The 23,254-nt window shown below is 38.2% G+C and overlaps 1 protein-coding gene across 1 annotated transcript in view; it reads left to right on the forward strand.

Moving 5' to 3' along the window:
* Positions 1–23,254, forward strand: part of TLL2 (tolloid like 2) — a 161,407-nt gene that overhangs the window by 135,075 nt on the left and 3,078 nt on the right. Inside the window, exons 14-20 of the mRNA XM_027860758.1 lie at positions 3,158–3,283; positions 5,399–5,559; positions 8,249–8,429; positions 10,070–10,195; positions 14,323–14,450; positions 18,800–19,013; positions 20,268–20,518. Coding sequence (XP_027716559.1) covers positions 3,158–3,283; positions 5,399–5,559; positions 8,249–8,429; positions 10,070–10,195; positions 14,323–14,450; positions 18,800–19,013; positions 20,268–20,518 — 1,187 coding nt within the window. The remainder of the gene's footprint in view (positions 1–3,157; positions 3,284–5,398; positions 5,560–8,248; positions 8,430–10,069; positions 10,196–14,322; positions 14,451–18,799; positions 19,014–20,267; positions 20,519–23,254) is intronic.

The raw sequence follows: 23,254 nt of genomic DNA on the forward strand, positions 1-23,254 counted from the left end.
TGCTTTTAGAACAAAGCATTCAGGATATATAGGCATGTGGTTTCTGAATAGCATGTGAATCCCTCTCCTTTTTCATTTCTTAATCTTAGACCTTTTAAAAATTTTTATTATGAATTTAACAGTCAACAAACATTTCAACACATAAAGAACAATAACAGTATCATGTATGAACCTATGAACCTATTAGTTTTTAAAATATATACATATTAAATTTAACAGGATAGTAATAAAATTTCCATTTGTTTGTGTCCTCTTCTGAGCTTTTTGATTTCTCCTGAGTATTAAAAATTTTTTTGATGCTCTTTTCATTTCTTTATTCCTGTTACTACCCACTAATTTCTATCTACCTCCAATAAATCCCTATCCCCTTTAACAATTAATATAGTCAAGCAAATCAAATGTGGCCAAAACTGAAAATGTATGTCTTATTCTGCACCTGTAGTTCATTACCTCTCTGCCAAGAGGCAGAGGACAGGCTTTGCCATTGTTCTTCTGGAGTCATGACTGGTCAGTGCATTGACCAGAGTCCTAAGGTCTTTCAAAGTGGTTTTCCTTCACATACTAGTAGTCCTTGTATAAATTACTGAACCATTTTTTCTAACATATTTTAATCATTCCTTTCCTCTACCTGCTGTTGCATTGAGGTATATTTTGACTTAGTTGGGATGACCATGTAGAATTCTTCAAAGACTTTCTCTCTGTTTATTCTTCATAGAATTTCTCTGTGTTGTTCTAAAATGTGTTTATTTATTTTGCCTCATTCTCTACAACAGATGTTGGCACATAAGCTGCAATTATCTTCCTGGTGGTGTTTTTGCTTAGGCTCACCATGAACCCAGCAAGACAAGATGACTGAGTGCCCTCCATGAAATGCCTCTTGTTGCCATCGGGTACACAATGAAACCAACTCTTCCAGTTCCTTAATTTGCTTTTCTGAGGAGGACCCAGGAGCCATCTTTCCACTTAGATACAGCTTTCTCATATTCTCTAACTTTGTTAATAGCAAGAATGCTAATATGAATATCGTTCAGTTCTTCTAGTAGTATTTCAACTTAGTGGTAGTCAATTGGATACAATAATTATTTCTTAAGTGCTTTCTATGAGCCAGACACTGCTGTGATAGAGAACCATTGTAGTTTATTGAAGGGGTAGGGGGAGGGTGACATGACAAGATTTATGCTTTTGAAAAAAATCACCTCGACCAGGTTAGATGTTAGAGACTTGAGGGAAGGAGACTGGTTAGAAGGCTTTTGCAGAAGTCTGGGTGGGAGGTGATGGGGGCTTGAACTAGGGTAGTGGCTTTGTGAGGCAGAAAAACATGTCTGTGTGTCTCTGTGGAGAGAGTCAGAGAGAGAGAGGGAGAGAGAGAAAGATGTTGTGAAGATAGAACGACATGATTTGCCAAAGTATTGAATATGTGGGGTGAGATAGTAAAGAGTTGAGGATGACACTGAGGTCCCCAGCCTGGGAGTATAAGCAGAATAAGAATGGCAGTTGTAGTTAATTAAATAAAAATCTCACACTTAGAGTGTGGATAGTTAAATTTAAATTTACAAATGGTCTAAGAACTGTGATATTTTTTAGCACTTTTTCACTCCTCTGCTCCTGCAGAAGAAAGTCTCACTGGGATGAGAGCCATTTAAAGTTTTTCTTCAATTGCCACGGCCAATAAATCTGCACTTAGCTTGTCTGATCCTGGGGCAGCAGGTGCAGTCTGTCAGTGAGGCAAGTACTTGATGCCTTCTCCGCTTGGTTGTACCTATCAGGGTTCACAGTCCACTGGTGTAGACTTTGAGCACCTGACATCATTGCTGTATTATGCAACGGCATTGGAGTATGACTTTAATGGAAATTATTTATTGAAAATTTAGATAAAACATAGAGGGATAATGGGGACTGGATAGTGGTGTGCTGATAAATAATTAACAATTCCCCCACACACATATACAGGTCATGTTTTCTTCAACAATCGTTATTTTGATGACTTTGTGATCTGATCAGTATAGGTACCCCTTCCAATGACAAGGCTTGCAACCCATCTGCCCTAGCCGTCTGTCTTCATGTGTTCCCATCAGTCCACCAAAAGGGAGCCATTCAATGAGTTGGGGGCCTTCCTCTAGATTTCTTGGTTTGTTGGTTTGCTTTTGGATCCCAATGGTACACAGGGACTGTCTATCATTTTTATCTTTATATGACTGGCCCACTTGTTTTTCTAGTTATAAAGCTCTCTGATGTCATTCTTTATATCACGTCCCTAATTGAAGCTGCTTAATTTTAACTTTTAGGAGACTATGACTCATAGCCATAAGATATCAACATAAATAGGATTGTAGATTTCAAGCTAAAGGGGCCTCAGAAACCTAATAATAATAATAATAATTAGCATTTATATAGTACTTTCTATGTGCCAGGAACTATGCTAAGCACTTTACAAATATTATCTCATTTGATACTCACAAGAAACTTGAGAGGTAGTTATTGTTATTATCCTCATTTTACAGTTGAAAGAACTGAGGCAAGCATAGGTTGAGTGACTCGTCCAAGCTCACACAGATAGTAATTATTTGAGACTAGATTTGATCCCAGTTCTTTCTGACTCCAGACCAGCTCTATCCACTGTACCACCAAACTGCTTCTTATCAGGGAAGTTAAGTCAACAAGCATTTATTTATTAAGCACTGACTGTATGATAGGTGCTGTCTTATTGAATGAATGGTTGAAGGTGACAGGTAATAAGTAGTCAGAGACAGAAGAGTATTGATGTTAAAGGGAGAAACTTGGGATCGTTAAAAGAACCGTCCAATTCCCCCCCTCCCCAAATACAGTCTGCTTGTCTCCTCTGTTCAATTCTAGACCCAACTCATCCATTTGTACTATCTGTTCAAGATATCTGTATCTATCTTTATCTCTATTAATGGATGAGTTCTGTGGATTCAGTGATGCTACCCCTTATAATGGTTTCCAAAAGGGAGACTGGTAACATAGTTCTTGGGATTTCCTTTGAACTTTTCTTATTAGTAAAATTAATCTTAGTGATGCCCCACTAGTACTTGCTTACATCTAGCTTCTATGATGCACTGGATGTGGACAAATATAGGAAGCAAAGTCAATTAAGTTGGTGGATATGTAATGACAAATTACCTTGTTCCCCTAACAGAAGTTGATGAATGTTCCTGGCCAGACAGGAATGGGTGTGAGCAGCGCTGCGTGAACACACTGGGCAGCTACAAGTGTGCTTGTGATCCTGGTTATGAACTGACGGCTGATAAGAAGACTTGTGAAGGTCAGTGGCTGGAAAAACTGTAATAGGAAAATGTTGAGGGTGAAGGATGAATGACGAGGAGCAGAGGTATGGAGATGGAGATGTTTAATAGAGGTGTTCATTCTTCAATGGGAAGTTTTTTTAAAAAAAATCTTTAACATTTAAGAAAATTTTCCAAATTCTCTCTCTCCCCTGCACCCATTGAGAATGTAATCAATATATCAATTTTGTGAAATCATGTAAAACATGTCCACGTTAACCATGTTGCAAAAGATAAAAAAGCTAGAAAAATAAAGTGGAAAAAATTATGCCTAAATTTGTGCTCAGAGCTCATCAGATCTCTCTATGGAGGTGGATAGCATTTTTCATCATGAGTCCTTTGGAATTGTCTTGAATCATTTTATTGATCAGAGTAGTTAAGTCTTTAATAATTGATTATTGTCACAATATTGTTCATGTACAATGATCTCCTGGTTCTGTTCACTTCATTGTGCATCAGTTCATATCGATCTTCCCAGGTTTTTCTAAAACCATCCTCCTTGTTATTTCTTATAGCACAATAGTATTCCATCACAATCATATCCTGAAACTTGTTCAGCCATTCCCCAATTGATGAGCATCCCTGCAATTTTCAATTCTTTGGCACCACAAAAAGAGCTGCTATAAATATTTTTGTATGTATATACCTATATGTATGTATGTATACATACATACATATATATATATATATATATTATGTCCTTTTCCTTATTCTTTGATCTCCTTGGAATATTGACGTAGTAGTGGTGTTGCTGAGTCAAAGGGTATGCATGGTTTTATAAGCCTTAACTCAATTCCCATAGACCTAGCATGTCCTGTTCTCTTTGCCGAGAGCATGATGCCAGAATACTGTGTTCTTGTGGCTCTAGATATTATTAAATGACTTTCTCTATTCCAGAATTTTATCTACTTTTCTATAACTCCTCCCCTCCCCCACCCAATTTTGGCATTACTCACAGGACTTCTGTAGATACTCTTCTAATCCCAAGTTTTAGGTCCACACTTAGCCCTCTGATTGAATGATGGGTTTGTTGGTGCTCCAACCATATTACTACATGATACTTCTTTTTCCCTTCCTCCCCACCTATAAGCAAACAAAGAAATACAAAGGGGCCAATAGGACAACATTCCCAACATCTCAAAAACACAGATGTGCATAGAGTTTTGGCCAGATACACACTTGGCCTATGTTTTATGCAAACTTATGCTCAAAAATAAAAATTCCACCGGGTTAACCCCAAACTTCCCAGATGATAATCCTTTCTGTCTAGATTGTCATGTTGAAGAAGGAATAATCTTTTTCTTTGTCACCCCAGAAGGCAGGACTAGTCTGTCTAGGTAGAAGTTCCAAGGATCTGTATCTTCCCTCAATGGCATGACAAAGTTCCTAATGGTTAGAACCATCCAACGATGGAAAAATCCCTCCCAATTACCTTCTACCCTAGTGGGATAATAATAACAATAGCTGACATTTATACAGTAATTCAGTGTTTGTCAAACATTTTATATACATCAGTGTTCTATAGTAGAAAGGACACTAACTATGGAATCAGAGCACCTGGGTTCAAATCCCATCTCTGCTAGGTACTACCTATGTGATCTTAGGCACTTAAATTTCTCTGGGTCTTGGCTTCCTCACCTCTATTGGAGGGTCTCTGAGGTCCCTTCCAACTCGAGCCCAAAGGTCCTATGTCCTTATTTGGTCTTCAGTAAGGCAGACGCTCTTATTATCCCTCTCTTACAGATGAGGCAACCTAGGTTTAGAAGATTTACTTGACTTGCCCCACATCACACAGCTAGGAAGTGTATGAGATGGGATTCCAACTCAGACCTTCCTGGTTGCAAGTGTGGCTCTCTACCCACTATGCCATGTGGCTATAATCCATGGCTTGGGAGCCATGGGCTCTCTTCAGGGATTTCAAAAAATGGCAAATAAATTTTTTAAATGTAAACATCCAAAAAGGAGTCAGGGGAGGGGTTAGATGAACCAGATTTAGATGACTCAACATTTCTTTTCCCTGAAGAACATGTGAAATGCCAGCAGTCATTTAGAACTTACAACTCAATGACATATGTATTTGCTTTTTACCTCTGCAGTGGCCTGTGGCGGCTTCATGACCAAGCTTAATGGGACCATTACCAGCCCTGGATGGCCCAAAGAATACCCCACAAACAAAAACTGCGTGTGGCAAGTGGTGGCTCCGAGCCAGTACAGGATCTCCCTCCAGTTTGAAGTTTTTGAGCTGGAAGGCAATGATGTAAGTTCCTTCACTTTGAGTTGCTGATGAATTATCCAGAGAAGACCCAGAGCCAAAGCAGTCCCTAAGATAGTTACAGGCAGGGAGTGATTCTTCCTTGGGATCCAGCAGAGAGGCCCTGTTGAGTTTTTTTGACATTGGGATCTGGGTTTCTTTGCATTGTCTCAGTGTGACTCTTGTCATCCACATCCTCCCTTGCCATGAATTCTCTTGACTGGTTTTTAGTGCACCACTAGTTCAGGAAAACTCTTAAGTAAATGGTGCTAAGTAGTGCTAAGTAGAAAATCAGCCGAAGAATATAGGAGACAAGACATTGCCCAAAGGAGAGAACAAGTACACTGGGGCCCAACATTGCATGGGATAGATGTTCTCTGAAAGAAGGAGACATCTATCTCCAACATTGTGGACTCTGGCATCCAGTTGTGAGAAGGAATGGAGAGAATGAGGTTTACCTTAGCTGGGATAATATCTTGTACATTGTAACCTCTTCTGGTCATAGATTTTGAATCAGAAGGGACCCCAGGGGCCATCTAATCCTACCCAGAAAAGTTAAGTGATTTGTCTATAGTCACAGAAACAGAGAGTAACAGATCTGAGATTCAAACTCAGGTCTCCTCTGGTACTCCAAATCCATCTTTCTTCTGCTTTTTTTTCCTAGTTGAATTGTGATCAAATAAGAAGGACACAAGACTTCAACATCTTAAGACATAGGCCAGAGTAAAAGGTGGGGTTAGATGCCTGTCCTGTAGCCAGAGGGCTGAGCATGATGAGTAGGCATTGACCAGACTTCCATGTCCAAGATGACTTCAGGACTCCCTACAGAACTGAACATGAAGTCAGACTTGTGTTCAGATTTCTGCTCTGCCACTAAGAGGATCAGAGATTTGAAACTTGAGGGCACCTTAAGGGTCATCTAGTCTACCACTCACCCTCTTAATTTACAAATGAAGAAACTGAGACCCAACAAGGTTAAACTTGCCCAAGGTCACACAGATGTCAAATGGCAGAACTGGAATTTAAACCCAGGTTCTCTGATTCCCAAATCCAATGCTCTTTCCATTGTACACAATTCCATTTCTTTTTTCTTTTTGATTTTTTTATAAATTTATTTATTTATTTTTCATTTTTAGCATTCACTTCCGTAAGATTTTGAGTTCCAAGTTTTCTCCCCATCTCTCCTCTTCCCCCACCCCGAGAGAGCGTGCAATTTGATATAGGCTCTACATAAACATTCATATTGAACCTATTTTCACATTAGTCTTGTTGTAAAGAAGAATTAGAACCAATGGGAGAAACCACAAATAAGAAACAAACAAAAAAGAAAAAAGAAAAAAGAGAAAGAGCAAATAACATGCTTTGATCTGCATTCAGACTCCATAGTTCTTCTGGATGTGGACAGCATTTTCCATCATGAGTCCTTTGGAGTTGTCTTGGATCCTTGCATACAATTCCATTTCTAAGGTTTCTTCTGTCTCTAAATCTTATGGTCCTGCTTCTGCCCATGAGTGTCAAATGAAGAAGCTGAAGTAATTGGTCATTAAGATCTCTTCTAGCTATGAATTCTCTGGTCTCTTGGCAGTGAGGAGCCATCTAACTAAGAAAGCCATCTAACATTAACTACTGAGGCACGCCTCTCATCAGACATGTGACTCCTTCATAGTGCCTTGCACATAGCAGTGTGATAGGAGAATTTCTGGTTTAACTTTCTTAGTACCATTTACTTAAGATAAGCCTGTCACATAGTTAGCTAGAGTCTGCAAAATCAAACCTGAGGTATCAGCTCCAGGTCCAGTGTTAACTGTCTAGTTTCCTGTTTTATCTGATAAAGATCTTCCTCTTCCACCACCTGTTCTTTGGTCTGTGACTCATTATTGTTCTTTGTTCTTCGTAATTCCGTTGTACTCATCCTTTGTGTGTAACCAAAACCTATATAAGATTGATGAAATTGAGCTCTGGACTCACTGACTTTTTGTTCAGTGATCTGGCATTCTGCAGTAATGTACTTCAGTCTTCCTGTAGCTCTTTGTCATTGATTGTATGATTGGCAACACTACCTAATCAACAGATCCTTGGCCACTTTTTGGCACTTAATGTCTATTGCAATGAACTGGAATCCATGGACAAATATATGGGCCTGCCCAATAAAATGATGATAAAAATGATGACAAACTCTTCTGGCAAAGAGATCAGAGATCTCTCCATCACTTGCATTTTAGTTAGTGAGTGAATTCTTGTCAGAACACATATCATTCATTACTGTGATGCCTGAGGCTGTTAGAGCCCAGTCAAGCAGCAGGGTTTGGATCTTTTAAGCAGAATATGGCTGTAATTTGGCTTCTGGAAACCTTGTCTGAAGACTTCCTTGAGCTTTCATTATGAGTTGGAGGGACTCCAGGGTTCTCAGAGGCAATGCCAGGGTTCTTGTAGGGTCCTATCCAATTTGCAGTTTAAGAATCTGCCTAGCTAATTTCAGAGAAGCTGGGCCCTAAGGAATAATACAGGGTTTTTGTTTGCTTCTTTTTGCTGTGGCTACTCATGATGAAGGTCTACTAAGGTGTGGAAGGGCTGCAGTTTGTGTTGGTGGAGGGAATATCCACACTGACAAAGTTCTAGGTATTAGCTTTGAGGAAAGGAACAGCAGGAGGGAGTAAGTGAGAGCAGTCAGAAGTATCGCCCTCCTCTCTTGCAGGTTTGTAAATATGATTATGTGGAGATCCGAAGTGGGTTATCCTCTGACTCCAAGCTTCATGGAAAGTTTTGTGGCTCCGAGAAACCAGAGGTGATTACCTCCCAAAGCAACAACATGAGAGTGGAGTTCAAATCAGACAACACTGTTTCTAAACGTGGCTTCGAAGCCCACTTCTTCTCAGGTATGTGGATGTTTCAGATATAGGGATTCAACTCCTACGAATACAGGAAGTTTTAGATAAGAAGGGCTTGGGGAGGGAATTCCAGGTAGGGAAACTTTACGAGCAAAGACACGGAGGTGGGAATGAGCATGTTATACTGGTAGGACAGTAAGAGAGCTGTCCTCCTATGTTGAGTAGTAGAAAATGAGGTGTGATAGGTGGGGTGAGGCTAGACTGCCAAATTCAAGCAACCTATCAATCCAGAAGCAATTGTAAGTTCTTACTACGTGCCTAGCACTATACTAAGTGCTGGAGATAAAAAGAAGCAATGAAAACAGTCCCTATTCTCAGGGAGTTGACATTTTAATAGGGAAAACAACATGCTTTATAGACTCATAGAATCATAGATTTAGAGTTGCGTAGGATGGAGGGGGATGGGTTTATGTAACAGACAATCAAAAGCAATGATAGGTTCTTGGGTAGGGGAATGGTATGGTGGAAGTAGTATTTTAGGAAAACTAGTCTAGTGGAGGTGTTGGAGGAGAGGAGGTGGGAGAATCTGGTATTGAGGAAACTAACAGGAAGCCTGTTAGAGCAACTCAAGAATAAGGTGATGAGGGCCTTAGCTAGAGTGGAAGCAGTGGGAATGAAGAAGGAGGTGAGATTTTAATGCAAAGGAATTTGGAGGCACATTTGGAATTAAGGTCCTGAAGGAATTAGGGCTCAGGATATAAATCAGTCATGATCATAAATGCAATAGTTGAAGCTTTGAGGGAAGAGGAACTCATGTGGTGGGAGGGAGAGAGAAAGGAGGTGGAGGTGGCAGCGGCAGCCTGAGTACATTGAGTTTTGGGGCATTCTGTTTTTTCTTCTCAGCCATCATACCTATTTATTAGGTATTCTTAGTTACATGCATAAAATAAGAGGCTCTAAAACTTAATTATACAACGGTTTATGACACATTGGCTACATTGGAAAAACACAACTGGGTAGAAGGAGAGAAAGTATTGGCACTTGAATGGGCTTTCTAGTTTCTGAAGGTGAAGGATGAGATAGATCTGGCAGGCAGTTGGCCAATTGGTGAACAATCCTAAGCAGAGATTCAAGAGTAGTAAGGGATACAACCCCATAGCTACAGATTATCATCAGATTAGTAACCTATTGAAAAGCTTCAAAAATTCTTTGAATGGGTGTGGGGGAGATGGTGGTCCATGAGTGTAGGTGTGGAAGCTTACATACATCTATCAGGTTTTTTTTTGTCAATATATTGATTAGTTTTGCTAATTTTTTTCTGTTCCTCTTTTTATTCTTTTAAAAAAAATCTTTGTTGTGTGGGATGGCATTTTTGGAAAGAGAAGGGAAAGGATCCAGGGGGAAATTCAGGCTGCATAAAAAATAAGAGATATCAATAAAAATCTATCTTAAAAAGAAATTCTTAAAACCTTACACAAACAAGTACAAATAAACGTGATGCAAATACATGTTGAGTATACATTGAGCAAAGAAGGAGCTAAAGTAATAAATAGGGCCTGTTGAGAGTAACCAGGATAGACTTTCTGGAGGATATCAGTTTTGAATAGAGTTTTAAAAAGTTGGGGATGGTTCATAAATGGGCAGTTCAGTCTCATTCTTCTCTTGGAAATGCTCACTTTCCTCTCCAGACAAGGATGAATGCTCTAAGGACAATGGTGGGTGTCAACATGAATGCATCAACACATTTGGAAGCTATGTTTGCCAGTGTAAAAATGGATTTGTGCTACATGAGAATGGCCATGACTGCAAAGAAGGCGAGTTCTCTTACCATTTCTATTTTTTTTGCATTTTTGTTGATTTTTTTTCAATTAACAAACATTTGTTCTCTCCCTCCTATATATGTGTATATATATATATATATATAATTAAGATCATATGTATATATAATTGATATGATATATATATATATATATAAATGAAGATCACCATCTACCTAAATTAAATGCCACATGGAGATAGGAAAGGGCATCTAGAACTGCCATAGCTACTATAGATTCTGAAGGTTCTCCATGGAACAGATCTAAAAAGGGGAGAACAAGGAGAAATGAAATATTTACCAGAAAGTCCTCTTCCAGGATTAGGGTCAATGGAGGACCCAGAAAGAAGAAACAGAAAAGGATTCAGAGTCATTATAACTGTTCCATCCATCACTATAGTCATTGCCAATGAGTGCCATTTAGGTTCCAATTAACAGAGACAAATCAAAGGAAGGGGATAGTCAAATGAGTATGCCCATCACATCTTCTTTTCCAAATGCAGACTACTACTAAAGCTATGAGCAGGCCTTATCCACCAAGGTTGGAATGCCAGCTTTGAGACTTAAGAGTTGGAGTCCAATCGTAATGTAGAGAGATGAAGCACTGGATCAAACATACAGATTCTTCATTGACTGTCCACCATTCATTCCCATACGTGGTTGGTAAGGTGTATGCACCATAAAATCTGCCTAAGTCACACTCTCTGCTCAAACTCAAGGCTTAATGCTTATAATTGCTTAGTTATTACTGGCTTTTATAAATTGCGCTGAGGTGACTAATAATAATAATAATGATAATAATACTAGTAACTGACATTTACCTGGCACTCTAAGGCCTGCAAAGTACTTAATAGATATAATCTGCTGCAGCTTCACTCCCCTACCCCATTAGGATCAGGCATGAGAATGTAGACAAGATGGTATTCCTGTCACTGCCATGTTCATTGCATGAGGGGACGAAAGTCTTCAAGTCCCCTCTTAAACCAAAGATCATCTTCCTCTTGAGATATTCTTTAAAAAGAAAAAAAAAAACAGAAACATTAAGGGCAACAGAGCTCATCACCATAAGGAAATTTTGTGCTATAAAAGATCCAAAGAGCAGCATTAGTACAGAATTGTTAGGGGAGTCTGCAACATGCATGATGGAAGATGTATCAAAAGATTTTTAAAAATTGGATAATAAATACATTAAAGCATTTAAGGAAAGGTTCTAATTCTTAAAAAAAAGTAACAAAGGAAGACTAAAAGGAGCAATTTACAAAAATGCAAAACAGAATGAAAAGCTTCGATGAAAGAAGTGGAGGTCAGAGGAAGAGTAATTGAATAAATATTGGTCAGTAATAATAGGTGGCATTCATATAATTCTTTAAAGTTTTCAAAGTGCTTTATATATATTATCTTATTTCATCCTCATAACAATCCTGTGAGGTAAGGACTATAGGTATTATTACATCCATTTTACAGGTGAGGTACAGAGAGGTTAAATGATTTGTTTATACTTACACAGCCAGAAAATGTCAGAGACTGTATTAGAAATCAAGTTTCTCCTGATTTTAAGTTAATACTCTCTCAACTATGCCATGGTGCCTTTTCAAAACACAATAAAAGAACAAGCCCATAATATCATAGAATTTAAAAAAATAATTGATGACAATATAGAATAAAATTATAGACCTAAAACTAGATAGAGGAATTCAAGCATCAGATTAATTGGGATTCCAGAGAGAACAAGAAAAAACACTTCATGTTGGAAGAAATAATCAAGGGAAAATTTTTGGAGAATGCACAAGAAGAGATATCAATCCATGAGTGGAAAAAATTTATATGACCTCACCATAGAAAAATCCAAAACCCAAGCCTCTAAGAGACATAATTATTAAATTTCAAAATGATAAAGACAAAGAAGTAGTTCTTTAAAAGGCCAAGAAAGAAAAAAAAGAGCTCATATATGATAAAGTACAAATTAGAATGTCCTCAGATTTTTAAATATATATATTATTAAATATTTACCAATCACATTAACATTTTTAACATTATTTTTAAAAAAAATTTTGAGTTCCAAATTCTCTCCCTCCCTCCCACCCCTACTACATCCCATGTTCCCATATTTTTAAGCAATCACACAAGGAAGAATGTATTTAGTTTTTTTTTAAAGGACACATATATATAAAAAGATCAGATTAGATGGAACCAAGAATTACTAATCACATACATTTAAATATTTTATTTGAAACAGAACACTTAAATATTAAATATACCTCAAAGAAATATTGAGAAAAGCATTCAATGACAAAATAAAACTTAGAGAAGTTGAACAAAGCTTCATATTATCAAGTCTAAAAGTTATCAAAGATAATAGTAGGATTATATAAACCTATCATTACCTCCAGTTAATAATATAAAGCTATGTAATCTTTTGTAAATTAAATGGAAACAAGAATTTGAGATAAAATGTGTATTATTATTAATCAAAAATAAAATTTTAAATATCCTTAAAGTTATAAATTAGAAGACATTTAAAGTAGAAAAAAAGCAAAAGAAAAGAAAAGAAAAAGAGAGAAATAGATGATTCCCAAAGGACAACTCCTAACTTCAACTAAAAGTCAGTCAAGTTTCAAGGAATCACACATAGCTAATAGCTTAAAATTAAAATATTAATTAATTCAAAATTATTAATAATTTAAAGCATTAATTAATTTAAAAGTAGAAATAATTATGGAAAAATAAGACAGATTTACAACCTAGATTATGGAAAAATGAGACAGATTTACAACCTAGATATTAAGAACAAAACTCAAAAAAAATATTGGAAGATCAGTTCAACTTGGTAAACATTTATTAAGTGCTTATTATATGCAAGACATTGTTCCAATGATACTTTTTTATTTCACATTGTTCCAGGGATACAAACAAAACAAATGACACTTTTTTATTTCAGAGAAATTATACTCTTACATTCTAAGTAGAATTTAATACAGTCATTAAATATAAAGTACCTGAATTCACCTATTAAAAGGAAAAGAATTGCAACTTGAATTAAAAACAAAATCTATCAATATGTTGTTTACAAGAAACACATTTAGTGCAAAAAGATATAGCTTAGAATTAAAAGATTTGTGTAAAAGACTTCATGAAATTTCTCATTCAGAAAAAGTAGGACTGGTAGTATTGATATCAGAAAAAGTTTAATTTAAACAAGAAAGATCAAGACAAAGGTTAAGTGTGTCATATAATGTTAAGATTAACTTTAAATAAAGAGTATATAAGTACATTTAATTTACACACACCCAAGGTTTTGGTAGCTAAATAAAAATTAATAATGCTATAAGAGGGAAAAGAAAAAATAATAAGAGACTACAATGTTATTAAGATATGATAAATATAACAAAACAATATAAAATAAATAATAGTTGTGGAGTGTTTGATAAGCTGGAATTAATTTATCTATGGAGAGAAATAAATGAATGAAGTGGCAAATACACCTTTTTTCTTTCAAGTGCACACGAACCCTCTTAAAAACTTATCACATACATGGATATAAAAAAGCTCTGAAAAATTCTTACATGTGGGTTAGTCATATTACTGACTTTCATTCCTGAGAAGAATGATCTTAGAGAGCACTTCAATTCAACAAACATTTATTATCAATTATTTGGAAAGTGAGAGTTAGTATTGTATAATAAATAGAAAGCCAGCCTGAGAATCAGGAAAACCTGGAGTTGAGTCCCACCGCTGACTCCTACAAGCTATGTGACCCTACACAAGTGACTGAAACTCTCAGTGCCCCTCAAGATACTCTATTATAACTTACAGAATAATTGTGAATCTGCATTGGCAGAAGGAATTAACTCATTGGACTTCCAGCCCCCCACCTCAATGAAATCACAAGTTCAGAACAAAAATAAAATTTTAATCTCACTAATACAAATTCAATCATCTTTCAGATACCACTTCACATACAACACATTATGAAACAGAATATGATAAATATGTAGGAGAGGCAAACACAAAGTACTCTGAGAAATCCCAGGAGGAAGAAATTAAAAAGAGGATGAATCTTGCAGGAAATCATCTTCATATCAGTTGGTGCTTTCCTTGAACTGATTATGTCTCTTTTTTTTCTAGCTGGCTGTGAGCACAGGATCAACAGTGCCGAAGGAACAATGTCAAGTCCAAACTGGCCTGATAAATATCCCAGCCGAAAAGAGTGTACCTGGAATATTTCCTCCACTCCTGGTCATCGGGTAAAAATTGTGAGTTGCTTCTATTGATTGGAAAATACCAACCAGAGAAATCTACTATTTTATTTGAAGTGAAATTTTTATGTCAAGCCCATGGTTTAAGTCCTGTGAGTAGCATTCTCTAAGCTACACACCAAGAAAGTGTGGTGATCGAAAGTATGAAAGCTAGGATTGAAGATAGTTCTGGAATCAAGTGCTGGCTTTGCCACATCCTTTGTGATTCTTTTCCTCTTTGCTACATCTATGCATTCTTTTGAATCATGCAGGTAAAATAAGTATCATATTGCCAACTCATCTGTGTTAATAGTTCTAAATTTAAAAAATAAACCTCTTCAGATCCTCAGGATTAGCAGAATGTCAAGGAGGAGTATGGGTGTCTCTGAGAATTTTATTTTAATAATAGTGAATGTTTATATAGCACTTATTATGTGCTAGGCACTATGCTAAGTACTTTATAAATATTATCTCATTTGATCCTCACAATAACTCTGGGAGGTAGGTGCTGTTATTATCTACATTTTACAGTTGAGAAAACTGAGGCAAGCAGGGGTTAAGTGACTTGGCCAAGGTCACACAACTGATAAGTATCTGAAGCTGGATTTGAACTCAGGTCCTCCTAACTCTAAACCCAGTGCTCTTTCCATTGTACACCAAAACTACCTCTAAATGGAGGAGAAAGAAGGAAAAAGAACAGGAACAAGAAGTGATATTGAGTAGAGGGGGGATAATCTTTACAACTATAGCATTGATATCAGTGACTTATTATCCTTGTAGGACAGGTAGATAGGGATGTAAAAAGGGATATGCAATTCTGTAGGACTGAAAGTTCCTTATCCAGAGTAGTAATAAGACTGTGTCAAGTCTGTATAGCATTTTGTAGTTTTCAAAACGTTTTCATTTGCATTATCTTATTTGATCCTACCAATAACCCTGGGAGGTAACAGAAAGGTATCCTCTCCATTTTACAGATGAGGAAACTGAGAGCCATAATGTCACAGCTTGTTGGATTCTCTTTTTTCAGGACAGGTTTCCCCAGTGTGTGCATTCCAAACAAACAGGCCTTTGTCCATCCAGGAATAGGCTCATAATAGTCACTGAATATTGTCTTAGTCTGAGGAGATATCATTGATTTTGAGGCCTTGTCTCTGCCATGGTGATGACATACTTTCTTGTACTTAGGGTGTTGTTGTTGTGTTTCTTGGGAAAACTCTTAGAGTTTAATAGGTTCTCATTTGCATGTGATTTGCCCTTCCCTCCATTTTCCACTCCACAAAATCCACTGGTATTCAAAGCCCTTCATAACCTAATCTTTTCTCCCCCATACCTCTACAGTCTTCTTTCACCTTATTCCTCACCATGTTTTCTTCCATCCAGTGATGCTGGCCTCCTGGCTGTTCCATAAACAAGACACTCCATCTCTTGGCTCTGGGTATTTTCTCTGGCCGTTCCCCATGACTGGAATTCTCTCTCTCCCCATCTTTGCCTACCAGCTTCCTTTAAGTACCAACTAAAACCCTATGTTCTATAGGAAGCCTTTCCCAATTCTTCTTAATTCTAGTGCTTTCCTTCTCTTAATTATTTCCTATTTATCCTTTATCTAGCTTGCTTTGTATATATTTATTTGTATGTTAGATTGCAAGCTCCTCTTTTTGTATCCCCAGCACTTAGCACAGTGCCTGGCACATAGTAAGTACATAATAAACGCTATTTGACTGCCATAGGAATCTAACAGCTTGAAGAATGCTTAATAACCTTGTCCATAATATCAGTGAGAATAGCTTTTATAGACTCGGAGTCTGGAGACCTTAGTTCAAATCCCACTGCAACACTTACTAGCTGTTGGGATCATGGGTAAGTCATTGAACCACTCAGAGATTTCCTTCAGTGTAAAGTGGGAATAATAACACTTAACACTGCCTACCTTGTTATGAAGCAAGCATTTGGCAAACTTTAAAGCACCATATAATAATAATGATGATGAATAAACATATATAATGAAATAATGAAAAATAAGTGAATAAACATGACTACAAAGTGTGTTCCTCACAATAACCCTCTGAGGTAAGTGGTACAAATGTTACTGTTCTCATTTTTTAAAATTAGATGAAGAAACTGAGGCTCAGGGAGCACCAAGTTTTTCAAGGACTGTTAAATGTCAGCTGTAGGATCTGAACCCTGGTTACTCCTGACTCCAAGTCTAAGACCCTATGCCATATTGGATTTTGGGGCAGATGGACCAGAAGGAAGGCAGAAGACTTGCACTGTCTTTCCCAGGTTCTCTTTAGAAAGTTTAATAGAAGTGGATATGTGCTAGCTAAATATAATCAGCCTTCATGTACTGTTGTTCCCTTTGGGCAGGGGCCCTTGATGGAGGGAGATTGATGTTGGTAGATCAACATGATGTAGGTGGCGCCATCAGGGATAGTCATGACTTGGTGGTGAGGGGCCAGAAGGAAGTGCGATGTTGTATGAGGCTGAAGGAGTAGCAGGAAGCATGTCCTAGGTTTGGAGTTACCTAATGGCATTTTAGGAGTCCTCAGATCCAAGGGCTAGAGGACATAAAGTCAGCAAGAGTTCAAGGAATCAGGCATTATTATTATTATTATTATTATTATCATTGATGATGATAATGATATTTGATTCTTATAGCACTTTAAAGTTTGCAAAGCACCTAACATACATAATTGCTTCATTTGATCCTTGCAACAATCTGGTGGTGTAGGTGCTATTATTATTCCATTTTGTAGAGGAGGAAAATGAAGTTGGGAGAGGCTGTGACTTGCCCATGGTCATACAGTTAGTAAGAATCAAAAGTGGAATTCAAGCCCAAGTCTTAGATCCTTTCCACCATATGGACTTGGAGTTATAGATGGATTTAGAGCCATAGATACTGGCATTTCTCAGTTTCACTTGATGAGTATAGTCTATCTGCTAGCCAGGGATATTTGGAGGGCTACTGACGGAACCTAACCTCACGCCACCTTGATCTTCTCCATAAACTTCTACTATGTACAGTTCCCTGTTGATGCTAAACAGGGAGAGAGCCAAGCTGCTACTCAGAGGCCTTAGCATGTAGTCACTAGTTTGCTAAAACCTATAATAATCTGAATTAAAATGATCTGCAGGAGGATAGAATTTAAGAAATCTCCTTGTGTCTTTTTTTAGCTAGTCTCCTGTGAATGGATCTCACCCTCAGATTATGCTGAAGTCCACAAACATGAGGGGATTAATGGGATTCTTCTTCAGTTATAATTGGACTAGGTAGCTACTCAAGCCCCTTCCAGTGCTGAAATACTGTGATTCTGTGACTTTACAGATGTTTTTCCATTACTGAAATTCATTAATGATGGTCCCCACTGTTTTGTCTCTACTAGGTATGTGTGGAAACTGGTTCTGTCTCCTGCTAACCGAGATCAGAGGTCCTGGATAACCACCTCCCTGTTTCCTTCTCTACCTCCTCTTCTTCCCCGTTTCTCTGTTTGACATTCCTCGAATGCCCGCTCTGACCTGCTCCTTTCCCCATCCTCTAGCCTTGTTGATTCTCCTAGCGACACTGATCAGTCTCCTACTACTTCTTGGTCTGAATGCTTCCTCTATCATCTTTCTATTCCTTTATCAGTGGCTCCTCCTTTCTTTTCCTCCCTTGCTCTACCCTAATTCCCAGTTTTCTCCCTATGCCTCTTCAATCTAATATACTCTTTATCATCTCCCATCCTCATCATGGCCCGTCTCCTGTGGGTCCCACAGATAGGGTTTGTTAGGATATCTTGGAGGACAATCTCTAGCAATTTGCCTGGTGTCTGTTATGTAACCTGATTTTTTTATGATTCTTGAGGAGGGCAGTAGGGGAAAAGAGTGACTCATCTATCTTGTTAAATTTGTCTAGTAGCCTATAGCAGGAGGGATTTTCTTTTTCTGTTTCTGGGAGGTAATCCATCACTCTGGGATATAGGCTTTGGGGGACTATCCATTGAAAGAGAACAGTAGCGTTGTATTGTGGTATAATCTCCTTGGAGACAGGGATTGGTCATTTATATCTTTCTATTCCCAGTGCCTAGCATGGTACCTGATATACTGTAACTGTTTAATAAATGGCTATTGATTCCTCTCTTGCTTGTTTCTTTACCACTCTGTCTAAACTGAATGACCTATGGGGGTGAGCTACTTACCCAAAATAAGTTGGGCTTTTTCCCACGATGTTAGGCCAAGAGCCCAGGGCTGGGAGGCCATTGCTTCTCCCTCCCACTCTCCAGACACTACAAAAGTGAAGTAAACAAGTGGTGGTCACATGTTGGACCTCTGGGCTCAAGCTTTTGGAGGTGACCTTACCTTTCCCTGGCTTCTTCTTTTCTGTCTCATAGACTTTCAATGAATTTGAGATTGAGCAGCACCAGGAATGTGCTTATGATCACCTGGAGCTGTATGATGGACCCAACAGCAAGTCCCCGATCCTCGGCCGTTTCTGTGGCAGCAAGAAACCGGAGCCTGTGGTGGCTTCTACAAACAGGATGTTTCTCAGATTCTATTCTGATGCTTCAGTGCAGAGGAAAGGTTTCCAAGCAAGTCATAGCACAGGTACACTGGGTTATCAGCTGTCTTTATGGGACAGACAACATTAAACTTCCTGATTATGCCACCACTCTCTCAGCCTTCTTCTACTCCAACCACCTCCTCAGCTCAATTTCAGCCTCACAGTCCCACCATCCCCCTGAGTGGTCCATCCACAAATCCTAGAAAATAATCATTTGAACACTTCTGTTCTTGTCTTGGATTCAGGAAGCCTTAGGTTTAAATCCAAACTCAGACACTTAATAACTATTACTTATTGTTTCTTTACAACTCTGTCTAAATTGAATGACCTATCTTGGTCACGCCTGGTCATCAAGAATGACCCTTAGTGAATACCTTAATCTCTCTGGGTCTCAGTTTCCTCAGCTATAAAATGAGAAGTTTACACAGCAGATAGGGTATTGGAGTTTGAATGTTGCCTCAGAAACTTACTAACTTATTAGCTCCCTGACCTTGGGCTAATCAGTTAACATCTCTGTGCCTCAGACTCCTCATCTGTTAAACAAGGGGGCTAAACTTAATGGCTTCCAAGATTCCTTCCAACTTTAGTCTATGATCCCATGCCTTTATTCAGTTTTAGAATTTAATTTAATTCTTTTCAATGAACAAAAATCTATTTTCTCTCCCTCCCAACCCTCTTACCCCATTAAAAAATAAATTTTTTAAAAACCTTGTAACAAATATTTATAGTCAAGCAAAACTAATTCCTACATTGTCTTTGTCACAAAATAGATGTCTCAATTTGCCCCTTGAGCTCAACATCTCTCCATTGGGTGGTGGGTAGCATGCTTTAATTGTCAGTCCTCCGGAATCATGGTCACTCATTGCATTGACCAGAGTCTTAAAATCTTTCAAGATTGTTTATCTTTACAATGTTGTTATTATTATATAAATTGTTTGCCTGGTTCTGCTCACTTCAATCTGCATGTTTCTACAAATCTACCCAGGTTTCATATAATTTTCCCATTCCTCATTTCTTAACAGCATGATAATATCCCATTTAATTTACATGCCATAATTTGTTTACCCATCACCTAATTGATGGGTACCCTTTTAAGTTCCATTTCTTCTCTTTCACAGTTAGAGCTGCTGTGAATATTTTTGTGTATGGGTCCTTCTCTTCTTTCTTTGATCTCTTTGAGGCAGATCCCATTCCTTCATTGATCTACCTTTACTGTTGGCTATAACTCAGGAGAGGGTCTAAGGCTAAACAGGGACGAGAATCATAATGAATCATAATGGGTTGTATCTTTACTCCAGAGTGTGGTGGCCAGCTGAAGGCAGAAGTCCAGACCAAGGATCTCTATTCCCATGCCCAGTTTGGTGACAACAATTATTCTGGGCAGTCTCATTGTGACTGGGTGATTGCAGCAGAGGATGGCTATGGTGTGGAAATAATATTCCAGACATTTGAAGTCGAAGAGGAAGCAGACTGTGGGTATGACTACATGGAGGCCTTTGATGGCTACGACAGTACAGCACCCCGACTGGGCAGGTTCTGCGGCTCTGGGGTAAGTCTCAGACATGAAAGTTCTGAGCCAGAGCATCCCCTGGCCAGTGGCAGGGTAACAGCATTGGAGAAGAATTTGGATTGGCATTTTGGGAGGCAGATGGATTTAGTGCAGATTGATGGCAATTTAATTCAATTATCTTAGGCAAATAGAAGACTATCGGAAGTAAAATTCACTTGAAACTAGAGCCATGAGATGGAAACTAGTACAAGAATTTAGACAGTGTCAGGTTTTGAGTATCAAGACTGGATGTTGACCATGTGCATTGGTCTCAGTAAATATTCTTTAAATTTTTCTCATTCTGTAGTACATGAAGTAAAGAATATTATTATTGTTCTTGGTGTGGCTCTATTCCTAGGGAGAGCATGGGTTTTTTGTTTTGTTTTGTTTTGTTTTATTTTGCTTTTTTTTTTTTTTTAGGTAAAGTGGGCCATTTATTTTATCGCCTTTAAGACCAAGTTTATTTACCTCTGCCTTTGGCCATACTCCTTAACATAAACAGACTTTGTTCAGACATAAGTAAAAAACATTTATTACAAGAGTATAAACAACTGATTAACGCAGACAATTCTATTCAAGAGAGAAACAGGAAATAAAAGGACAGTGACTCTTGGGTTCTCCAGGCCAAGATGTGGGTGATAGCACTTCCTATTGTACTACTGAGGTAGAGGAATAGTGTGTCTAAAGCCTGAATTCCTGGGGGAAGAGAAAATAGTTGGGTTAGACTTCTGGGCAACACAGTTGAGGAATGACATGGATAAGTTGGAGAGCATTCAGAAGAAAGCTTGGAGGATGGTGAGGGGCCTTGAGTCCATGACATATGAAGACTGATTTATTTGTAGGAACTTTTTTTGTTTATCATAAAGAAGAGCAGACTGGGGAGGGGGGAGGGATGAGGATGGGAAATACGGTAGGTCTCTCAAAGTGTTTGAAGAGTTATTGTGTAGAAGACGAATGAGCCTTATAGTTTGACATAGGAATATGAAAAGGAAATGATCTAAATGAGCAATAATTAGAGAAATGCAAATAAAAACAAGTCTGAGGTTCCACCACACACCCAATAGTGTTGGCAAAGACATAAAAAAAAGTAATGGCAATTGTAAGGACTGCAGGAACACAGACCTAGAATGATACTGTTGGAGCTGTGAATTTGGAGAGCAGTTTGCAACTGTTTGAACCAAGAGTCCAGAAGCAGGAGCGCTCCAGAAATTTCAAGGAGGAAAATTTATACTTTTTAACGATTACAGTTGTCCAAAAGTAGAGGCATTGGAGTTTAAATGTTGTCTCAGAAACTTACTAGCTTACTAGCTTCCTGACCTTGGGTGAGTCATTTAACATCTCTGTGCCTCAGACTTCTCATCTGTTAAACAAAGGGGCTAAACTTCATGACTCCCGAAATCCTTCCAACTTTAGTCTATGATCCTATGCCTTTATTTATTTTTAGAATTTAATTTAATTTTTCAAATGAACAAAAATCTATTTTCTCTCCCTCCCAACTCTCTTACCCCATTAAAAATATATATTAAAAAAAAAACCCTTGTGACAAATATTTGTAGTCAAGCAAAACTGATTCCCTCATTGGCCATGTCACAAAATGTATATTTCAATTTGCACCTCCACTAGAGAAGTCTTCCAGCACAGACTGGACAATCACTTGTATGGATCCTTTTGGGGGGGGGGGTATAGGCAAGTCTAGATGAGTGCTGAGGTCCCTTCCGACTCTGCTACTCTATGTTTCTGGGTGGTTTGGATGCAAGGCTGAGTCCTTTGTCAGGGCAGGAGTCTATTTAAGACTGCAGAGTTTGAGCCTTTGGTCACACAGCAGGGAAAATGGTGTCCCAGGGTTGGGTTATTTACTTACATGATAGAAACCCAGTCAGAGCCTCTTTCAGACATTTGCCAAGGGCACATCCAAGCTCTATTATGTTATGTCACATGGCTTTTACAAAGTAGAGAGATCCAGTGCAATGGAAAGATATTAGATTTGGACTCAGAAGACCTGGGACAAATCCTAGTTTTCCCACTAACTCCCTGAATGACCCTGGACAAATCAACTCACCATTCTTGGCTTCTGTTTCTTTATTTGTGAAATGAAAGCATCCTGTTAAGAATCCTTCCAGTTCTAGATCTGTGTTCCTATATGGTCCTTTAGGACCCGAAATTCCAGGGAATGGGTCTTTGCAGTTTATACCAGTTGCCACTAGATGGTGATCTTGCTTCTAGCATCAGCTGCAAATCTAAGTCTGGTGAATGAGTTTATTATAAAATTCAGACTTGAAATATTTGTGAGCAAATTGACACTTTCTTGGCAAAGTATTATTTACACATGTAGCTAATTGGACTGGTTATATAGAAGAAGAGCTAGGTAGAGTTGTAGCTAGTAATTCTAACGCCTACATCAAATCTGATGCTTGGGGCAAGCACAAATGGTAGATACAAGTCAACCTTTTAAGGTAAAAGTCATGGTGGGGACAAGAGGAGAGAGGAGCAAAATCTCAAAGAGAGACCTTGGAGAGTTTGAGACATAAATCCCAAGTGTGTGTGTAAAGGGGAATTGGAAGAAAATTGCTCTTTAGAATGGTCTCTGAGAGATGGTTGCCGGGGAAGGAACAGGCCAGGACCAGTTTGGAAAGGAGATTCAGTACAACCACTGAGGGGAGAGGGGTATAGTGAAGAAGTTGCCATCTGGTAGTTAGTTTTAATTATCTTACAATTTTAGCTAATTATTCTCACTAA

The sequence above is a fragment of the Vombatus ursinus genome, unplaced genomic scaffold (genome assembly GCF_900497805.2).
Source record: "Vombatus ursinus unplaced genomic scaffold, bare-nosed wombat genome assembly UNPS02000749.1, whole genome shotgun sequence".
In the NCBI taxonomy this organism is placed as follows: Eukaryota; Metazoa; Chordata; class Mammalia; order Diprotodontia; family Vombatidae; genus Vombatus; species Vombatus ursinus.